The sequence below is a fragment of the Monoraphidium neglectum genome (genome assembly GCF_000611645.1).
Source record: "Monoraphidium neglectum strain SAG 48.87 unplaced genomic scaffold scaffold00843, whole genome shotgun sequence".
NCBI classification, from domain to species: domain Eukaryota; kingdom Viridiplantae; phylum Chlorophyta; class Chlorophyceae; order Sphaeropleales; family Selenastraceae; genus Monoraphidium; species Monoraphidium neglectum.
This window is the reverse complement of record NW_014012785.1, coordinates 2,892-19,669: the sequence shown is the minus strand read 5'-3', so window position 1 is coordinate 19,669 and position 16,778 is coordinate 2,892. Positions and strand designations below refer to the sequence as shown.

The 16,778-nt window shown below is 63.1% G+C and overlaps 4 protein-coding genes across 4 annotated transcripts; 3 read left to right on the top strand and 1 right to left on the bottom strand.

Annotated features, from left to right (window-relative positions):
- Positions 1-108: 108 nt before the first annotated feature.
- Positions 109-1,136, top strand: MNEG_5580 (hypothetical protein; the record flags this gene model as incomplete). Its single annotated transcript, XM_014045948.1, has 3 exons — positions 109-270; positions 606-710; positions 912-1,136. The coding sequence occupies 3 exons, from the start codon at positions 109-111 to the stop codon at positions 1,134-1,136; spliced, it is 492 nt and encodes a 163-aa protein (XP_013901402.1).
- Positions 1,137-2,782: 1,646 nt separating this feature from the next.
- On the top strand, positions 2,783-5,725 carry MNEG_5579 (hypothetical protein; the record flags this gene model as incomplete). Its single annotated transcript, XM_014045947.1, has 7 exons — positions 2,783-2,825; positions 2,967-3,535; positions 3,801-3,974; positions 4,201-4,269; positions 4,523-4,579; positions 4,785-4,958; positions 5,213-5,725. 7 exons carry the CDS (start codon positions 2,783-2,785, stop codon positions 5,723-5,725), a joined length of 1,599 nt encoding a protein of 532 aa, XP_013901401.1.
- Positions 5,726-7,033: 1,308 nt separating this feature from the next.
- On the top strand, positions 7,034-10,009 carry MNEG_5578 (hypothetical protein; the record flags this gene model as incomplete). The annotated part of the gene is made up of 6 exons (XM_014045946.1): positions 7,034-7,221; positions 7,365-7,527; positions 7,744-7,869; positions 8,068-8,226; positions 8,479-8,654; positions 8,866-10,009. 6 exons carry the CDS (start codon positions 7,034-7,036, stop codon positions 10,007-10,009), a joined length of 1,956 nt encoding a protein of 651 aa, XP_013901400.1.
- Positions 10,010-11,485: 1,476 nt separating this feature from the next.
- On the bottom strand, positions 11,486-15,111 carry MNEG_5577 (glucose-6-phosphate 1-dehydrogenase; the record flags this gene model as incomplete). The annotated part of the gene is made up of 11 exons (XM_014045945.1): positions 11,486-11,509; positions 11,765-11,823; positions 12,057-12,169; positions 12,332-12,379; positions 12,571-12,627; positions 12,988-13,078; positions 13,374-13,488; positions 13,736-13,897; positions 14,214-14,318; positions 14,609-14,674; positions 15,010-15,111. The coding sequence occupies 11 exons, from the start codon at positions 15,109-15,111 to the stop codon at positions 11,486-11,488; spliced, it is 942 nt and encodes a 313-aa protein (XP_013901399.1).
- Positions 15,112-16,778: the final 1,667 nt, after the last annotated feature.

Genomic DNA, 16,778 nt, shown 5'->3' with positions numbered 1-16,778 from the left:
AGCGGCGGCGGCGCCGCCATCGCGGCCGCGGCCGCCACGGCTGCCAACGGCTTTGGCGGCGGCGCCACGACCAGCAGCGGCGGCGGCGGCGGCGGCGACGGCAGCGGCATGGAGGACATGACTGGACTGGACAAGAACGAGGTCCGCCGCATGCGCCGCATGCAGTCCAACCGCGAGAGCGCGCGGCGGTCGCGTAAGCGCAAGCAGGAGCACCTGCAGACGCTGGAGCAGCAGCTGGAGGACATGCTCAGCCGCATGCAGGACGCGCAGGTGAGTGGCTGCGGCCCGCAGCACTGGCAGGCGCCGTGTCACCTTGGCCCATGCTCGACAGCTGGTCGCCTGGTTGCGGCTGTACGGGCAGATGGCACGGCCTGGCTTGTTCGTTTGGCTTCTTTGGTGGAGGCCGCGGCGGCGGCAGGGGGTCTTCGCAGAGCGGCGCGCGGGGCCCAGGAGTTGTGGTGGGTCTTTGACTTCGAAAGGTGGTTGGCAGGCTGCAGTTGGCCTGCGCACGGGTCTGGTTCGTGCAGGACGCGACCCAGCACTCACATTTGCACGCACCGAGACGCTGCGCACTGCGCGAACTTGCGTGCGTATGCGGGCCGCAGGCGCGCGCCGACGAGGCGGAGAGGCGGGCGCTTGCGCTTGAAGATCAGCTGGGGCGTGCCAGGGACGAGATTGAGCGCCTGGGTGGCGACCCGGCTCCCCACGAGGTGCGGCCGTCGATGCGGGCGGGGCCGCGCGCGGCCGCTGCGAGCGCGCGAGGGGCGGGGCCCTGCATGCATTTGGCTGCGGATATGTTGCTGGCGCTCTTTGTTTTCTGGAGTGCGTGTTAATGAAGTCGTATCGGTTCCCTAACAAAAGGCATGCCTCGTCACCCTCGCGCCAAACCATTGGCTGTGGCTGCAAAGCAGGTGCGCAACGGCGGCGGCCAGCCCTCCATTGAGGAGCAGCCGGCACCCGGCCCCGGCTTGAAGCGCCAGCGCAAGCAGCAGCAGCCCGCAGCGGCGCTGGCGGGCGATGCCCTGGACGCGCGACACCACGACCCGGCGCCGGCCGCGAAGCGCGGGAAGCAGAACGGCGGCGCGCTCAACGGGCGAAGGCGCGTCAGCAGCAGCGGCGACGAGGAGTCAGAGTAGGGGGGGCTGCGTGGCCCCGCCAGGGAGGCCGTGGGGCATGGCGCCGCCTGCGGCTGTCTGCACCGCGGCAGCGCGTGCATACCCTCAGGCACGCGCAGAATGCCTCAAATTTTGACCGAGATCATGCCGGGTTGAGAGGGCGTTGCTGCTGCTTAATCGCGCCCACCGGTGCCTGACAAGGGGCCAAACGCTCGGCCGTCGCGAGACTTTTTGATGCTGTGTCCATACGAGAGCTTCTTGATCTGTTGACTTCTTGCAGGGGCCCCCTTCCTCTTCGACCCTGTGTCAAGAGCACGCCATGCTCTGAGAGCACGCCATGCTCTCGACCCGAACCGGGGCTCGAAACGCAGGGGCTTGCGGTGCTATTGACTGCAGCGCGCCACGGACGCACCCCCAGCGACGGAGGCCGGGGCCGACACGCCCTGCAGTATTTCGCCTCTCACGCAGCACACGCGCCGCGGTCTTTTGGCGCCTGTTGCGCCGTTGCCGCTTCGGCCACTACTTCAGGAACGATAGCAGTGGACGCGTGACTGGGGCCTAGCAACACGACTTGGGCACACCGCCCTCCCCTGCTCGTCTTCATGCGCCTGTGTGCATGATGATTGGTAACTTTTCAGTTGTCACATGGTGGAAGGCAGAAGGGAGTTTGCCTGCTAGTATCATGGACGCACCCAGTTGTTACGGTTCTTTTCCAACGCTCATATGTTGGTTTGGGGGACAGGGACGACCCCACAATGCTCATGGGGAAATCAGCAAAAGACGATTGCCATTCCCAGCCCTGCACATGTCTGTGTGACGCGAGAGAAGAAAGCATGGGCCCGCAAGTGGTCTTGGATGTCTGATCACACTAGCATCGCTACTATTCACTCAGACGACGGGGGAGCAGCAACACAATGGAGTGCCGTCCTGCCTGCGGAAGTTTGGACGGTTTTTTTGCTCGGCTTGGCTCGTCAAGGACGATTGTAGATCGTGCATAGAGATATGGCAGAGTATGCACATTTCAGTAAACCGAGACTGATTTGTTGGATCATCGTACCGTACGCAGCTACAACTCGTAAATTGTTTGGTGCCGTGGGTTTGAGGCGCGGGGAATGCGCTAGCACTTCACAACGAGCGAAGGATGCGTGTGGCACACAGTGAAATATAGCATGGACTCCCCAGACGTTGCGCCGAGCCCACGCCACGCCGGCAGTTCCCGGCCCGCGTCAGCTCAAGCGTTGAGGCCGGACGCAGCCCGACGCAGCCCTTCCCCAAGGGGCGGAAAGAGCGACCCTGCCGCCGCCCCTGCCCCTGCCGACCAGCTTGGCTCTGGTCGGTCCAGCTCACGGACGGACAAGAGGGAAGGCCGACGAGACACGCCTAGCCAGCACTGCTCCGGCACGCACGCATCCGCCGCGTGTACGCGCGACGACGAGGACATAGGCCCAGCCGGCGGCGCATGGCAGCGCCGCCACGCCACGCAACCCGTGCAGCAGCACGAGGCAGATGAGCCGCAGCGGCGCTGCGGGGGCGGCGGCGCTGAAGCTGCAACTGTGAGAGCGAACAAACCGTGCAAGGGTGTGCTGCAAAGAACAGTGATTTTGATGGTTTGCGATCAGCACACCTGATAGGGACTGACCAACCCTGCATACAAGCCACAGTGACGGATGCAAACACGATGTCAGTTGGCAGTCCTAGAAGGCGGTCCTGGTAGGCGATCCCAGTGGGCGCTCCTCTCCTAATGTCTCCTTTCCATCCCACCCTGCTATGTGGGGGCCGCCATCATCAAAAAGCAGCAGCAGGCGCTGGGCGGCACCACGCAGCTGCAAGCTGCCGCTTCGCTCCTGGCAGTGGCCAAGGAACGCCTTGAGCGCTCCGAGGCAGACCTGGCCTCGGTGAACGCCGCCGCGGACGACGAGCGCCGGACAAGCGCCGCCCTATCGCGCCAGCTGGACGCGCTGCGCCTGGTGCTAGTAGACAGGGCGGCTGACGATGAGGCGCGCGGCAAGGCTGCAGATGCGCGCGAGCGCGAGCTCTCTGGCCAGCTGGCAGAGGCGCGGGCGCTCGCAGCCGACCAGGCTGCTCGGGCTGCGTCCGCAGAGGGGCGCCTGGCGCAGCTCGCCGCGCGCCTGGAGGCTGCGAGGCGCGAGCTTTCGGTCCTGACGGGTGGCAGCGGCGTCATTGCCGCTGCGCTCACAGGGGCCGGCTGCTGCGGGGACGTCCGCACGGCCCCGGATGCGGCCGGCAGCGACGTTGGCGATGGCCGGCAGGCGGTTGCGGCCGCTCGCGAGCTTGTGCTTGGGATCCGCCGCGCTGAGCTGGCAGCGGAGGAGCGGGCCGAGGCTTTCGCAGCGATCCTCGTTGAGAGGGAGGAGGAGCTCTCGTACTATCGGCGCCACTGCGTTGCCCTGGAGGCGCAGGTGCGATCCTGTCACGTCGACACGTGACTCGATGCTGTCAAGGTTGAGGCTGGTTCCGTGGCGCCCGGGGCGCACAAGTGCAGCGGCCTCCATCAAACTGGCCAGGCAGAGCGCCTGGTTTGAAGTGCCTTTCTACGTCGCTGATTGACAGGCAAGAAAACACAAGCTATGACTGACACACGTTGCACGTCGGCTTTGCAACTAACCCAAATCGGCCTACTCGCAGCTTCTAGACTACAGGCAGCTTCCTGCTAGCGCCGACCAGGCCGTTTGTCAGCGGCGCCTCACGGGCGCTGCTGCCTCCACTGCTGTCGGCGACTCCGCCGGATGTGGTGCAGACGAAGGTGGCGTTGCCTCTGGCAGCAGCAGCAGCAAAGTGTTGGGGATGCTGCTGGGGGGATCCAGCAAAGATAATTCCGAGCAGATTCTGCAGCTCAAGGTAGGCATTGGTCAGACTCTGACCAATGCCATGGATATGGATGGATGGGAGTTGCTGCATACAGCCAGGTTGCTGCATACAGTCAGCAACACCTCACACCAACTTTTGCTTGTCCCCACTGCCATGGGGGGAGCTTACGAGGTTCGGGAGCGTTGGAGTCCAATCACTGGGTGATGCAACTCCTTCGTCACTGCCTGTTGACGTGCTGGTTTGCTGGCATGCGCAGGAGGAACTGCGGGACAAAGATCGGTGGCTGAAGCAGGCCGCAGGCGCCATCAGCAGGGGAGAAGCAGAGGTGGGTGGGACGGATCAGCGCGAGATTCAAATTGCACTGAAAGCAAGCGTGCGCTCGCCAGCCCGTCTCTAGGGGCTTGTGGGTTGCCCCCCAAATGAACCACCCCAGGCTGCCCCACAAGCTTGCTTGGATGTGCAAACCTGCTGCACCCAAGATGCCGAGGTTGGTGTCCCCACAGCAAATACGTTCCACCAATTGAGTGGAAGAGCCCACACTGAAACACTGCCCCTCACCCTGCCCCCTCCCTGGGCAGATACATGGGCTGATGGTGGTGCAGGCAGCCAAGACCGCCCATGCCAACAAGCTCGAGGTCTGTGGATTTGGCATGGGCAAATACACCTGAAAACTCGTTGCCAAGCCCTGGATATTGTGCACCGCTGTTTGTGTGACAAGCGCGTATTGCTGAGTTTGACCTTTGGCAACCGAGTGAATGGATATATTTGCTTGCCTTTTTTTGTGTCGCTGCACCCTTGTGATTGCTGTGTGCCACGTCATGCGTGCGGGCGCTCAACTAGGCCGACTATTGCCAGCTGGAGGCACGGGCCCGCGAGGCCGAGGCGGAGGTGCAACGGCTGGCAGGTTTCCTCACAGGCGCCGCGTCGGAGGCAGCGGCGGCCAGGGCCGAGGCTGAGGTGGCAGCCAAGCGGGAGGCGACGGCGATAGGGGAGGTGGCGGCGGCTCGCCTGCAGGTAGGTTCAGCTTGGTGGCTATTGCTGTTAGGTCGAACGCCAGCCTGTCAAACTGTCATGAGAACTTTTTGCTGCGTGTGTGACATACAAATTGTGAGAAGGCCCATGCAGGTCTTCCCTCACTCAAATGATGTGCACATGTTCGTGCACCGTTGCGAGGCAGCCATTGCTGACAGCATTCGCTGCAATCTGGAAAGCCATGCGTGTCTCCTGGGCTGCATCGAGTCATCCACCTTGATTTCCTCCAAATCTAGGTGGCCGCCCTGCTCGAAGGCCTCATGCATGACCTCAAAAAGGCCACAAGAGCCGACCCACGCGGCTACGCGCAGTTGCGCGCCGAGGCAGCACAGCTGATGCAGCAGCTGCCTTCCGACGAGCAGCGGCGCCGCTACGCTGTCCTGTACCAAGACATCGTCTTGGAAGCTGTCCTGCAGCTGCAGGCTGAACGGCAGCTGCGGCACCAGCGGGGGGACGCGGCTGCGGCTGCCGCGGCTGCGGCAGCCCCGGAGGCAGCGGAACAGCAGCAGGTGGCCGGCAGCCACATCCGTCATGGCAGTGGACGCAGTCCCCAGCACCAGCAGCAGCACAGCGGCGGTGGCTGGATGACGGGCGGCGGGTGGCTGCTCCAGGCTGCGGGGCTGCGGCGGCGGGGCGGGTGCAGCAGCTGCGGGGCTGCTGAGTGCTGCGGCGGTCCTGGCCAGGGAGCTGGGGTGACGGCAGCGGTCAACAGCTCCAACACGCCGAGAGTGAGGCCGCGATCCGGCTGACACAGCGACCTGAGTGTTCTGGACACAACCAGGGGCGTGCAATGTGGCAGGGGTGCGTGCCGGCAACACCGTTCCAGTTGTGCACCCAGTGCTACAAGGGTGTCTGGCGCTCCAGATCTGGGCCAATCCGCAGCGTCCTGTGGTTCGCCGTTCAGCCTGTCCCCTCCCCTTGTATTGTCTTGCGCACCAACGTGGCTGGCTGTCGCTGCGTCGTTCGTTGTTGCGCAGTGCACACTCCCTGCTTGGGCCTCAGGCAACTGAGCCCATCCTATCGGCCCAAACCTTTCAACTATTAACAACAGACAGTACCAAATAAATGGTCTCTATAATTGGTCTTCACGCACAAACCCTTGTTGAGGATGCATCCCCGACAACTGGGCTGTCAGCTGCGACATCTACAGGCAGAGCGTCTGCAGGTGGTACCTACCTGGGACGCGCAACACTTGAGCGTGCACAGCGGAATGGGCCCCTGGTGTCCCCCTGCGCTGAAGATGCCTTTGATTGTGATTGCCAAGAGCATCATGAAATTGATCCTGTGATCACGGAACCCTGTTGAGTCTTCAAAGCCCGAGCCGTGCCACCACCAAAACCGCGTGGGACAGCAGCTGCTGCGCAACAAGTGTCTGAGCTGTTGTGGCATGAATGTATTTGTGGAGTTTGCAGCTGCCAAAGCTTATGGTACCTCAAGCACCGGTGGCAGGGGAATGTGCTCCAAGAATGACGTGGATGCGCACAGTCAGATATCGCTAATGCCAGCACACGAAAATGTTTTGACACCCCGCCGCCTGTGAGATGGGCCTCTGCCCCTTTTCCCGCAGGACGAATTGACTGGTGTACAACAGCGCTGCACCAAACAATGCAGTGAAGATGGGCGTGTGCACACGACATTATTCAGCAGGGTCCGCTCAAGCCTTGACGCACGTATCCGACACAGCATCAGAGAGTCTGAGCTCATGAGCAGGGTTGACCAAAACATTGCCCAGTATGTGATCGACACCCCACCCCCGTGAGCCAACTACGGTCCAGCGCCACAATTGGGAGCGCGTAGGGAGTGTGATGTCGCGCAAGAGACTGAATACATCTGTACAGAGAGCACAGTGTCAGACACTTGACCCGCTCAAGCACCCCCACTAATGTGCCTCGGAGTGCCACGGTCGCACTCGCATATCATAACCACTTGTGTAGACAAATAGAATCTCGGATCATGTCGCAATTATAAGGAGCAATAAGCTCTTCCCGAGATCGCGGGAGCCCTTCTGGCTAGATGGTAATGTCGGCCCCTATCGCCAGCTCAGAGCGCATCGAAACATGAAGCTTACATGGTGGCGGTGCCCCAGCCCATCGGAAGGGGCTGGGCCAACAGTGGAGGCCTGCGCAGCAGCTGACGCGGCGCGACACAGCGGACGTGACGCAGCACCGCGGCCCGTTGTTGTGCTGCTGGCATGGGTCGGGGCGCAGGACAAGCACGTCCGCACTTACGCCCAGCTATTCCACAGGTACGGACTCATACGACCCAGAACGCTGCTGATCCTCCTGCCGCCCGTCTGCTGTTGGTCCCCTACGCACAACCGCACAGTGGCCGGTTCCGACTGCGGCCCCGGCCAACCCACCTGCCCACTGAACCCGGCGCCACCCACAGCTGCGGCTGGGACGCGTTGGTCGCATCGCCGCCGGCGCTGGCGATCTGGGCTCCCTACTGGGCGGCCCGCAACGCGCGCCGCGTGCTGGGCGCGCTTTGCGAGGATATCGCGGCGCGCGGCGAGCGGCCAGTGGTGTTTTACGCCTTCAGCGGCGCCATCAAGGTCAGTGGCGGCGGGAGCGCTGCCCTCCAGCCCGCTGCACTTTCTGAGCCGAGGGCGCGCGCGTTTCGATACCACGACACCGACTGTGAGCGCCGTGTGCTGCCAGCAGCACAGCTCCACCGGGTTGCACCAGTCAGGGACCAGCGCACTGGGCACCAACCCTCTGCGGCGCCGGCGGCCCGCGCGTCTCGCCTCCCTTCCCCGTGCGCTCGCCAGTCGGTCTACTACCAGATCCTGCTGCTGCTGGCTGGCAAGGGCCGAGAAGCAGCCGAGTTCTCCGGGGTCCGCAGCTGCGCCGTCGGCCAGGCGTATGACTCACCGGTCGACTTCACCAGTGAGGCGGTGAGCGCGCCATGCGGCAAGCAGGCGGGGGCCTGGCGGCACCGCCATACATGGGCCATATTGCTGCGGCGCAGTAGCACCGGCTGTTTGTGCTCGTGTGAGGCAAGGAGCCTTCCCGCGGCTGCCGGCTGCAGTGGCTTGCCCCCACCCCTGCACTGCCACGCGCCCACTCCCCTCCAAACCCCCGCCTTGGGCCAGGGCCAGCGGCTGCTCGCCCCCGCCGGCCCCGGCCGCGTCGCCGTCCTTGCGCGCGGCGCGCTGGCCGCGGCCGCGGGCGCCCTCGACTTTGCTTTCCTCGAGGTGTTTGAGGCCGACAGGGCGGCGCTGTGGAGCGCGCTGCGCCACCCGCCCTTCAAGGTGGGCTGCGGCGGTCCATACGTGTGCTGCAGGAAATCAGACCGAATGAGCTGGATCGCGCTGAGAGGCTGCAGAGAGGGCCGAGCCGAGGGTGCAGGGAGAGGTGTCGCGGTATGGTATCGGCACCAAAGCGGGCGGCAATGCGACAAGCGCGGACAGACGGCCGTGCCGCGCAGTGCGCGCGGCCTCCTCACCACATGCGCGCCGCCCATCTCCCCCTCGACCCCCCCGCCCTGCCGCGTGCGCTCGCAGGGGCCCGTCCTGTTTCTGTACAGCTACACTGATGGCTTGGTCGACGCCCAAAGGGCGGCCGCCCTGGCGGGGCAGCTGCGGCTGTCTGGCCACCAGGTGCTGGAGCAGGCGTGGGACGACTCGCTGCACGTGTCGCATGTGGTGGCGCACCCCGCGCAGTACGCGTCGTGCGTCAGGTGCGGGCGGCGTTGGTGTCGTGCGGGGATGGGATTGGGGGCGCGGCGCGGCGCCTGCGAACAGCGTGCTGCTGCAAATAGGTGGGAACGCGCCGACAGCAGCAGCAGCGCGCGGCAGCGGGATGTTTCATGCTGGCAGGTGCTGGGCGTTTTTGCTCTGGAGCTGCCGAGGGCATTGATTTGCCAGCTATCTCCTCGTTCTCGCATGCAGGTGGCTGCTGAGCGGCGCTGAGCAAGAGTGGGCGGCCCGAACCGCAAGGCGGCCCGCCGCCGCCGGCAAGGGCGGCGCCGCGCTGGAGCGCGGGCCGGCGGCCGCGCCGGCTGCCTGGACGGCGGCCGTGCTGGGCTTGCAGCCGGCGTGTGCCTGTGAGCGCGGGGCGCAAGCAGGCACGTGGGGCGGCCGCCGCGCCCAGCAGCAGCAGCAGCAGCAGCAGCAGCAGCAGCAGCAGCAGCAGCTGCAGCAGCAGCAGCAGCAGCAGCTGCAGCCGCAGCGCGCAACTCACTTCCTACACCGCAGCGAACACCAGGGTGAGGACCCGGGGGATGGCGACGCGGCATCGGGATCGGCGGAGGAGAGGGCTAGGATTGTCATGCGCGAGCTTGGGGTCAGCCCTGGCACCATCGACGCCGTCGCGGCGCAAATCGCGCAGCAGTGCGCCAGCAGCACGCGCGGCGCCGCAGCGCCCACCACCAGCAGCAGCGGCCGAGCACGCCGCAGCAGCTGGGCGGGCGCTGGCAGCGGCGGTGGCGGCAGCGGCGGCAGCGGCAGCGGAGGCGCGCGCACGGCCTGGGTTCGGCCACCAGTGGGAGCTGTACCGCGGAGGAGTGAGTTTCAAAACGAGGCTACGCTTGCAGCGGACCCTGTCGTGCGCGCAAGTGCACTCGAGGTGCCAGTGAGCGTGGTGGAGTGGCCAGCTGATCAGATCGTCGCCGCACCGCCTGTGCTGGCGCCGGGCCAGCAGCCACAGTGGCAGCATCCGCAGCGGCGGCAGCAGCAGCGGCAGAGGGAGCAGGACACGGAGCATTGGGGACTGCCGCAGCGGGCACCTGGCCCAGCGTACGCACTGTTGCCGGATGACGGCGACGCCCCGAGCGGCAGCGGCCCCCTGTTTGGCTCCGCCCTTGGCCATACGCACTCGTTTACAAACATGCTCGGCGGCCCTCACAGCAGCGGCGCCGTGTTTGTCTCTCCGCGCGAGGTCGGTGCGGCTGCCGAGGTTTACCTGCCCCGGCTGGGTGTTGCCGTGCGGCGGGGCAGCTGGCAGGAGCCGTCTGGTAGGGTGCCGCCTGCGCTGGGCGCACTGGGCATCGGGCCGGGCTCACCGGTGGTGATCAGGGTGCGGAGCCGTTTGTAGTGTGAAGCCCAGCTGTTGCGGGCGTCGCCACGTTTTTGCTCAGGAGCAGCTGCTTTGCCCGCCCATCAGCCCTCTGGAAATTGGTGTATGTGGTGTTTGTGCATTATCAGCTTTGAGGGTCGCCCGCGACGCCGGCATTTGTGGCAGCCGCGGCTTGCTTTGGCACTGGGGCCCTAGCAGCCTGCCTGCGCGTTGCCGATGCTGCCGCACTGTAGATCCAGCCAATAGTCCAGGCGCCCCGCGCCCCCTGGCATTGCTGCCTGTACCAGTATCCACTGCTGTTTTTTGCAAGCATGCGCTGCCCACACCGCTACAGCGATGACGTGCCTCTCAGGTACCATCTTGTTGCTAGGGAGGTGCAAACCAAGCACCCGTTTTTGATTGGCCACTTGGCAAGCCCATGTGTGCGGGTCAGGCTTGAGGAACGTGCAGGCTAGACCACACATGATTGTGCGGACCAGCACAAACAATGCAAACACGTCACCAGCAACTTCTGCACATGTCGCCCCCAGCCGCCCACACCTCGGCGCCCATGAGTTTGTGCGGCTCTATCGATGACACCTTGTGCATGCTGTTTGAGCCCATTGCGAGGGTTTGAGCCGTCCAATCCACTGCAGGGAAGTTCGTTCGATTTGTGACTGATCCACAAACCGACGACCCATGTTCTTTATGTGTAAGGTCCTACCCGCAGCTGGCCTGGTTGACACAACCGTTTTCGTGCAGCCAGGTTGGAAGCTATTCAAGTGTGCTGTCCAGCTGAAGCTGACCAGGGTTGACATTGTTAGACACCATAATTTGCAACAGTATGGCAGTGCGGTGCAGCCAGCCATGAACATGCGTGCGTTGTGACGATAACATGGAATGCTTTGCCTCAACACATGCCCCTTGTTGGGGGCCAAGCTGCTGGCCAGCAGCAGGTAATCCTGTGCAAAGTCCTTGTCCCTTGCAACAACAGCGTAGTATGCTCGTGTGTAGTCAAAAGAAAGCCGGCCTGCCCACCCTGAAATTGTCGCAGTTGTAGCGACAGGAGAGGCAAAAACAACACGGCTTGAGCCCCTTTGCAACGAGTGGAGGCGGGGCGTGCTTATGGATGGCCGATACCTGAGAGGCCACACCTGCTCCAAAACCGCAGCTCCACCGCAATGTGGTGTCATGAACAAGACAAATGGATGCTGACAGGACAGTGCTGCCTGGTATGCAGCAAGCGTCCCACGCACCGGCACGCCATGCTGGAGGTCCCCTTATAGCAGGCCCACCCAAACAGCACAGGTCCAGGCGTCTGGTCACAGCTTGCCGCCCCACCCTGTCCCTTAAATTGCACATGTAATGCAGCACTGCAAACTTGCAGTCAAACACTGTGTGTGGCAAGGGCAGCCCTCAGGAAGGTATGTGGAGTGCCTTGATGAGCATGCCGGGAGTGCACCCGCGTCGCTGCGTTGTTTTCGGCGTCACGCTGCCAAACACGGGGTTGCCAAGTCACTTGGCCGCATCCGCCACGGCCTGCGGGAAGACCAGGGCACGGCAGACGGTGCGGTTACGATGCCATGGGCCTTCGTGTCGGTGTTGTGAAAAGCCTCAAGTCGATGCAATCAGGGAAACTAGGGCCAGGCTCACTGCGTGTCCCTATGCCTTACCCTCCTCTGCCATCCTCTGCCCCAGAAACCTCCCTTTCCCCTCTCTCTTCTCATAGACATAAACACAAACACAAACACAAAAACAACCACATACTATAACACCCTCTCCCTGTACCCTCACCTTCTCTCCCTTCCGAAGCGTGTGGGGCCTCCAGGTGTAGCGGCTGCTGCGCACGTAGCCTGGGAGAGAGCAGTGTGACACGAGCATGTGAGAGTGCGCGGCCATTGCCAATCCTAGCAGGGGCATCGTCAACAGGGCTTCGTCCTCTCACGGGGTACTACTTAGTCACACAACCGCTGACAGGTGGCCGTGGGTGCTCAACACACCAGGAAGCACATCACACACGATCACTTGCGGAATGGCGTCAAATGATACACGGAATAGCGTATTCAACTACACCCGACATGCCCACCCGTGGATGCAAGGAAGCTGTCTTGGCTGGGCGGCCCCCTCGAGCCGTAGACGTAGGGCTCCGGGTCGATCTCTCCGCTGTCAATCGCAGCCAGCAGCGGGGTGAAGATGGCCCTGCAGCGGTGCGAGGTTTTAGAGGGTCGATCAGCAGTCGAGGTGAAATGCGGCGCGCTTCACACGCATGTCACGAGCCACAGAGTTGAATGCTGCGTGTCTACCAGCGCTTGCAGATTGTTGGCGGCAGCCTCACCACAAATGAAGCTGGCCGGCACTCACCAGGCCGCACGCAGCTCATCGCGGCGCACAAAGTGCTGCTGGTCGCCCCTGGAGAGTTGGGGGTGGAAGAGCGGGAAAGGATGGCGGTCCGGCGGTCTACAGCGCCGCTAACATGGAGTGCCAACACAACTGCTTTGTGCACATGCCATGGTCAACCTGTGAGCGCTGAGCCAGACGCGTCACGAACGCGGGTCGCATGCCTATCAGCCATGCCGTCTCAGGCAGTCCAAGCTCCAGACCTGATGCAGTCCAGGATGAGCCGCTCGTACGCATCGGGGATGACAGCGTCCAGATACCTTCCATGTGGGGGGCGGTGTCGGAAGTGTATGTAAGTGGGTGTATCAACACCAGGTCAGGAGAAAAGACAGACAAGGGGATGCGCGTCTGAGGGTAGGATAGGGTAGTGGTGATGCTTGCGGGTGGCGGGTGCTGTGCAGGGTGAGCGCACACCAATGACGACAGAAAACCAGGCGTGCAGGGCCTGTTTGCGCGATGACCTGGGCATGCAGGGACCATCCACAAAACCCCGCGCCTTGCAGATGGATTGATAAGTATGCAACTGGTACACATGTAAAAGCAGGCAACGAGCAAGTCGAGTCAATCAATCGCAAGTGCATGGCCACGACATCCTCATCATTGTTGGCGGGCCGCCACACCTCTCCCCGTACGACAGGTCCAGCTCGCTCATTTCTGCCGCCATCTCCAGCCCAGGAGCCTTGACCACCATCTTGGCCCACATGGCCTCGCCTGGGGTTTGGCCAGGGGTAGGGGGACGAGGTTTGGCCGGGGGGGAGGCGGCGGAGGGGTGATGCAAGTCAAAACAAGCTCAAGTCGTCAAGCTGGCGGTGAACGCACGTTTGGTCGCCCACATGTGACATGTTCAAAGCCCCTGCAAAGGCGCAGCCTGACGCCGCAGGCGCCTGGCCTCACCCCTTCTTAAAAACCAGGGACCGCGGCGAGTTAGTCAACCGTTGGTGGCGTTGACCACTCTTCCACCTTCGCGCATACCCAACCAGGCACCCCAAAGTCAGGGCCAACCCACCGGGCTGCAGCCTGACCACCAGCTCGTTCCTCATGTCGGGCTGAACCATGTTGAAGAGGGGCGAGGCCTGGGGCAGCAGCTGCACGCGGATGACGACGCCGCGCTCGTTCAGGGCCTGCCCAGGAGGGTTGGTTGGTGGCGCACTTGATCGGTGGAGAAATCATAGGTCTGCATCGATACGCAATGGTTTTGTATCAAGACGCCGCCGATTGCGAGGGGCTTTTGAGAAATCCATATCAACAAAAGCAGCCAACCGTCCCGTGCGTAGCGGTACAAGCTGCAGCACCGACTAGCACCTTTCCCGCACGAGGCAGCGGAGGCACTGCGTGCGGCGCGCAAGCGCGAGGCGCGGCCCCGCGCACCTTGCCGGCGCGCAGCACAAACGGCACCCCGGCCCAGCGCTCGTTGTTGATGGTGAGCTTGCATGCGGCAAAAGTGGGGGCCTTGCTGCCTTGCGGGACGGTCTCGTCCTCCAGGTAGCCAGGCTCGCCCGCCCCCGCGGTGTACTGCCCGAGGATGCAGTCCTGTCAGCCGGGGAGGCGGCGGTCAGAGATGGATTCAAGGCGACGCCGCAGGGTGCAATCGGGGAGCAAGCGTTGCGTGGGGGGGGGGCGAGGGGCTGAGAACACCGCCTCGCTTTGGGCGATTGTCAAGCCGGCCCAGCTGCGTTGGGTGCTGGCGCACAGCCGGGCACAGCGAGCACACGGCGGAGCCCATTCGTTGTTTCATTGCGTTTCTGCAAAGACCAGGCTGACACCAGGAGCAGGACCTCTGAGGCCTTCAGCCCCCACCCCCCAGCAGCCCAAGCCTTGCTCACCCCCAAGTCCCACCCCGGCCCACCTCTTTCCTGACAGGGTTGATGCAGCGCAGGACTTTGCACTTCTCGTCGCGAATGTCATCGGGGTGGCTGCTCACGGGCTGCTCCATGCCCACCACCGCCAGCAGCTGCAGGGTTGTGATGTTGAGATGCGATGGCGCATGAGCTGATCCCAGCGCATGCAGTTGCCGGTGCACAGTAGGGCACTCTTGCCAGTAGGATGCACGCCGAGCTGCGAAACCAATACAAAGGGTGACCGCCACGCAGACAAGGCAGAAGAGCACACAATAAGCCCATGTCAGCTGCTCGTGCTGCATGGCGCTGCCAACCCCGGCCGACAGGCAGCCTAGGGTTGCATGGTCCCCTCTCCAAATTCAGCAGGGGGCCTTGAGCCCTTCTGAGAAATTCCTCAGCCCACCTGAGTGAGGTGGTTCTGGATCACGTCGCGGATGATGCCGTAGGAGTCAAAGTAACCACCACGGCCCTGGGGAGTTCAAGGGCGAGGGGCAGGGCGTGGAAAAGAGGCAAAGGGGCGATTCGAACTATGCTGCAGAGCTGCCAGCACCCTGCACTCAGCGTATTGTCTGCTGCCCAGCTGTCGCAAGATTCGTAGACCGAGGGCATGCACAGCCGCACCGTTGACATATCACAAGCCCTGCCGCTGGTGGCGACGGGCAACCCTTGTCTGCTGCCCAGCTGTCACAAGATTCGTAGACTGAAGGCATGCACAGCCGCACGGTTGACATTTCACAAGCGCTGCCGCTGGTGGCGACGGGGAACCCTCCTCAGCGCTCTATTCATGTTTGGATGCATCCCCACCTGCGTCCCAAAGTCCTCTTTGAAGCTGATCTGCACGTTTGAGATGTAATGGCGGTTCCACCAGGCCCCAAAGATGGGGTTGGCGAACCGCATCAGCAGCATGTTCTGGTGGTGATGCAAGAGAGTTCCAGGGTTGAGGGCTCAGTGTTCACATACGGTGCCCTGGAAGTGGGGGCAAAAAGAAAAGAGGTGACCGACATGAGAACAATTGGCTGACATCAGGCAGCATGTCAGCCTCCTGCACCTTCCAGGAGGACTGCCCCCTCTTCCTGCAACGCAGCTCGCCTGTGCCATCTCCTTGCCCAGGTAGCTGCACAGGTCGGGGGTGGAGGCGAGGGGCACGGTCGTGGCGGCTGAACGAACGCGCGACTGAGCAGCAATGCGGGCTCTCCTGCATTCAGGCCTGTATCAATCACCAGTGCAGTCCAGCCAGGAGACGGCTGCCATCAAGCCACCAGGAGCTTCTGCCCCTAGGGTGGTGCGGCCCACACAGGCGGACCCTCAGGCGTGCTCACTGGTCAATACGGTAGAGCTGCTCCTCTGGGAAGAGAGCTCCCAGCTGTGTCGCCAGCAGCTCACTGCTTGCCAGGTCCCTGGGAGCGAGCGCCGGGCGAGGATCAGGTTTCAGAGAGGTGTAAGTGAGGTGGAGAGGTGGGCTAGGGTCCTGGGTAGGACGTATGTGAGGCGCAAACATAAAGCCCCCCTGAGGTTGTGGGGGTTACCACGGGGGTTACGGCATGCTAGCACTGGCCGCAACAGAATGCGTGCAAGGCTCATAACACCGCTCAGACAGTTGCGGCCGCCTCATGTGCCTGCTCACCTGCCAAAGGGCTTCTCTACGATGAGCCGCACCCAGCTGCGCGGGTCACTCACACCGCTGATGTCACTGCAGGACCCCCTGAGGCCCTCGCACACCTGGACGAAGGGGGGCACATGTGCGACAAACGGGGAGTACATCAATACATTTGGGTTGTGAAACGGTCACGACCACACCAAAGAGATGCAGCGCGGCGGGCATAAAGCAAACGTGCGCGTGCCCTGCGGGCTGCACCGCTGCTGGTGCGAGGGCACGTGGGAGGCCTTAGGGGCGGCAGGCTCGCGTGCAAGAGAAAAAAGCAAGCAAGGGAGCAGCCGCGGCGGCACATGCGCCATGCTGCAGCCGTTGGCGGCGCTCGCCTGTGGGTACACGAAGGGCGGCAGGGCCAGGTAGAAGAGGCGGCCCACAGGGGCGAGGCTGTCTGAGCCCTCGTGGGCGCCGCAGGCGGCCGCCACCTCCTCGTAGCCAGCGGCGCCGGGGGCGTACTGGATGAAGGCAGGATTGGGCGCGTATGTAATGGTGGTGCGTATTTGACTTGGAATGGATGCACAGGTAGGGCCCGCCAGGCAGGGTTTATGTTCCACGCAAGCAGGAATTGCAACAACATCCCCGCTCAAGACATTGCATGGCCGGGCAGGACCGGGCACGGCATGCACAGCCATTGCAAGCAGCACCGCAACAACACGACACACCCGTCTTGAAACGCGCCACTTTTGCACCTTGGCTGCACCGCTCATGCCAATATCACCCCCAGCATCACACCCTGCTTGAGGTGCTCCATTGCAACATCAACACATGCGCATGCACGCACACCCACCCCTGCCCCAGCAGTCAAACCCCTCTGTCCACATGACCCTCACGTCGCCATGGATGTACGAGCAGAGTGCCAGGAATGACTTGACTTTAGAGCGTTCGCCTTCTTCTGAACCCTTGAGGTGGGGCTGCAGCTGAT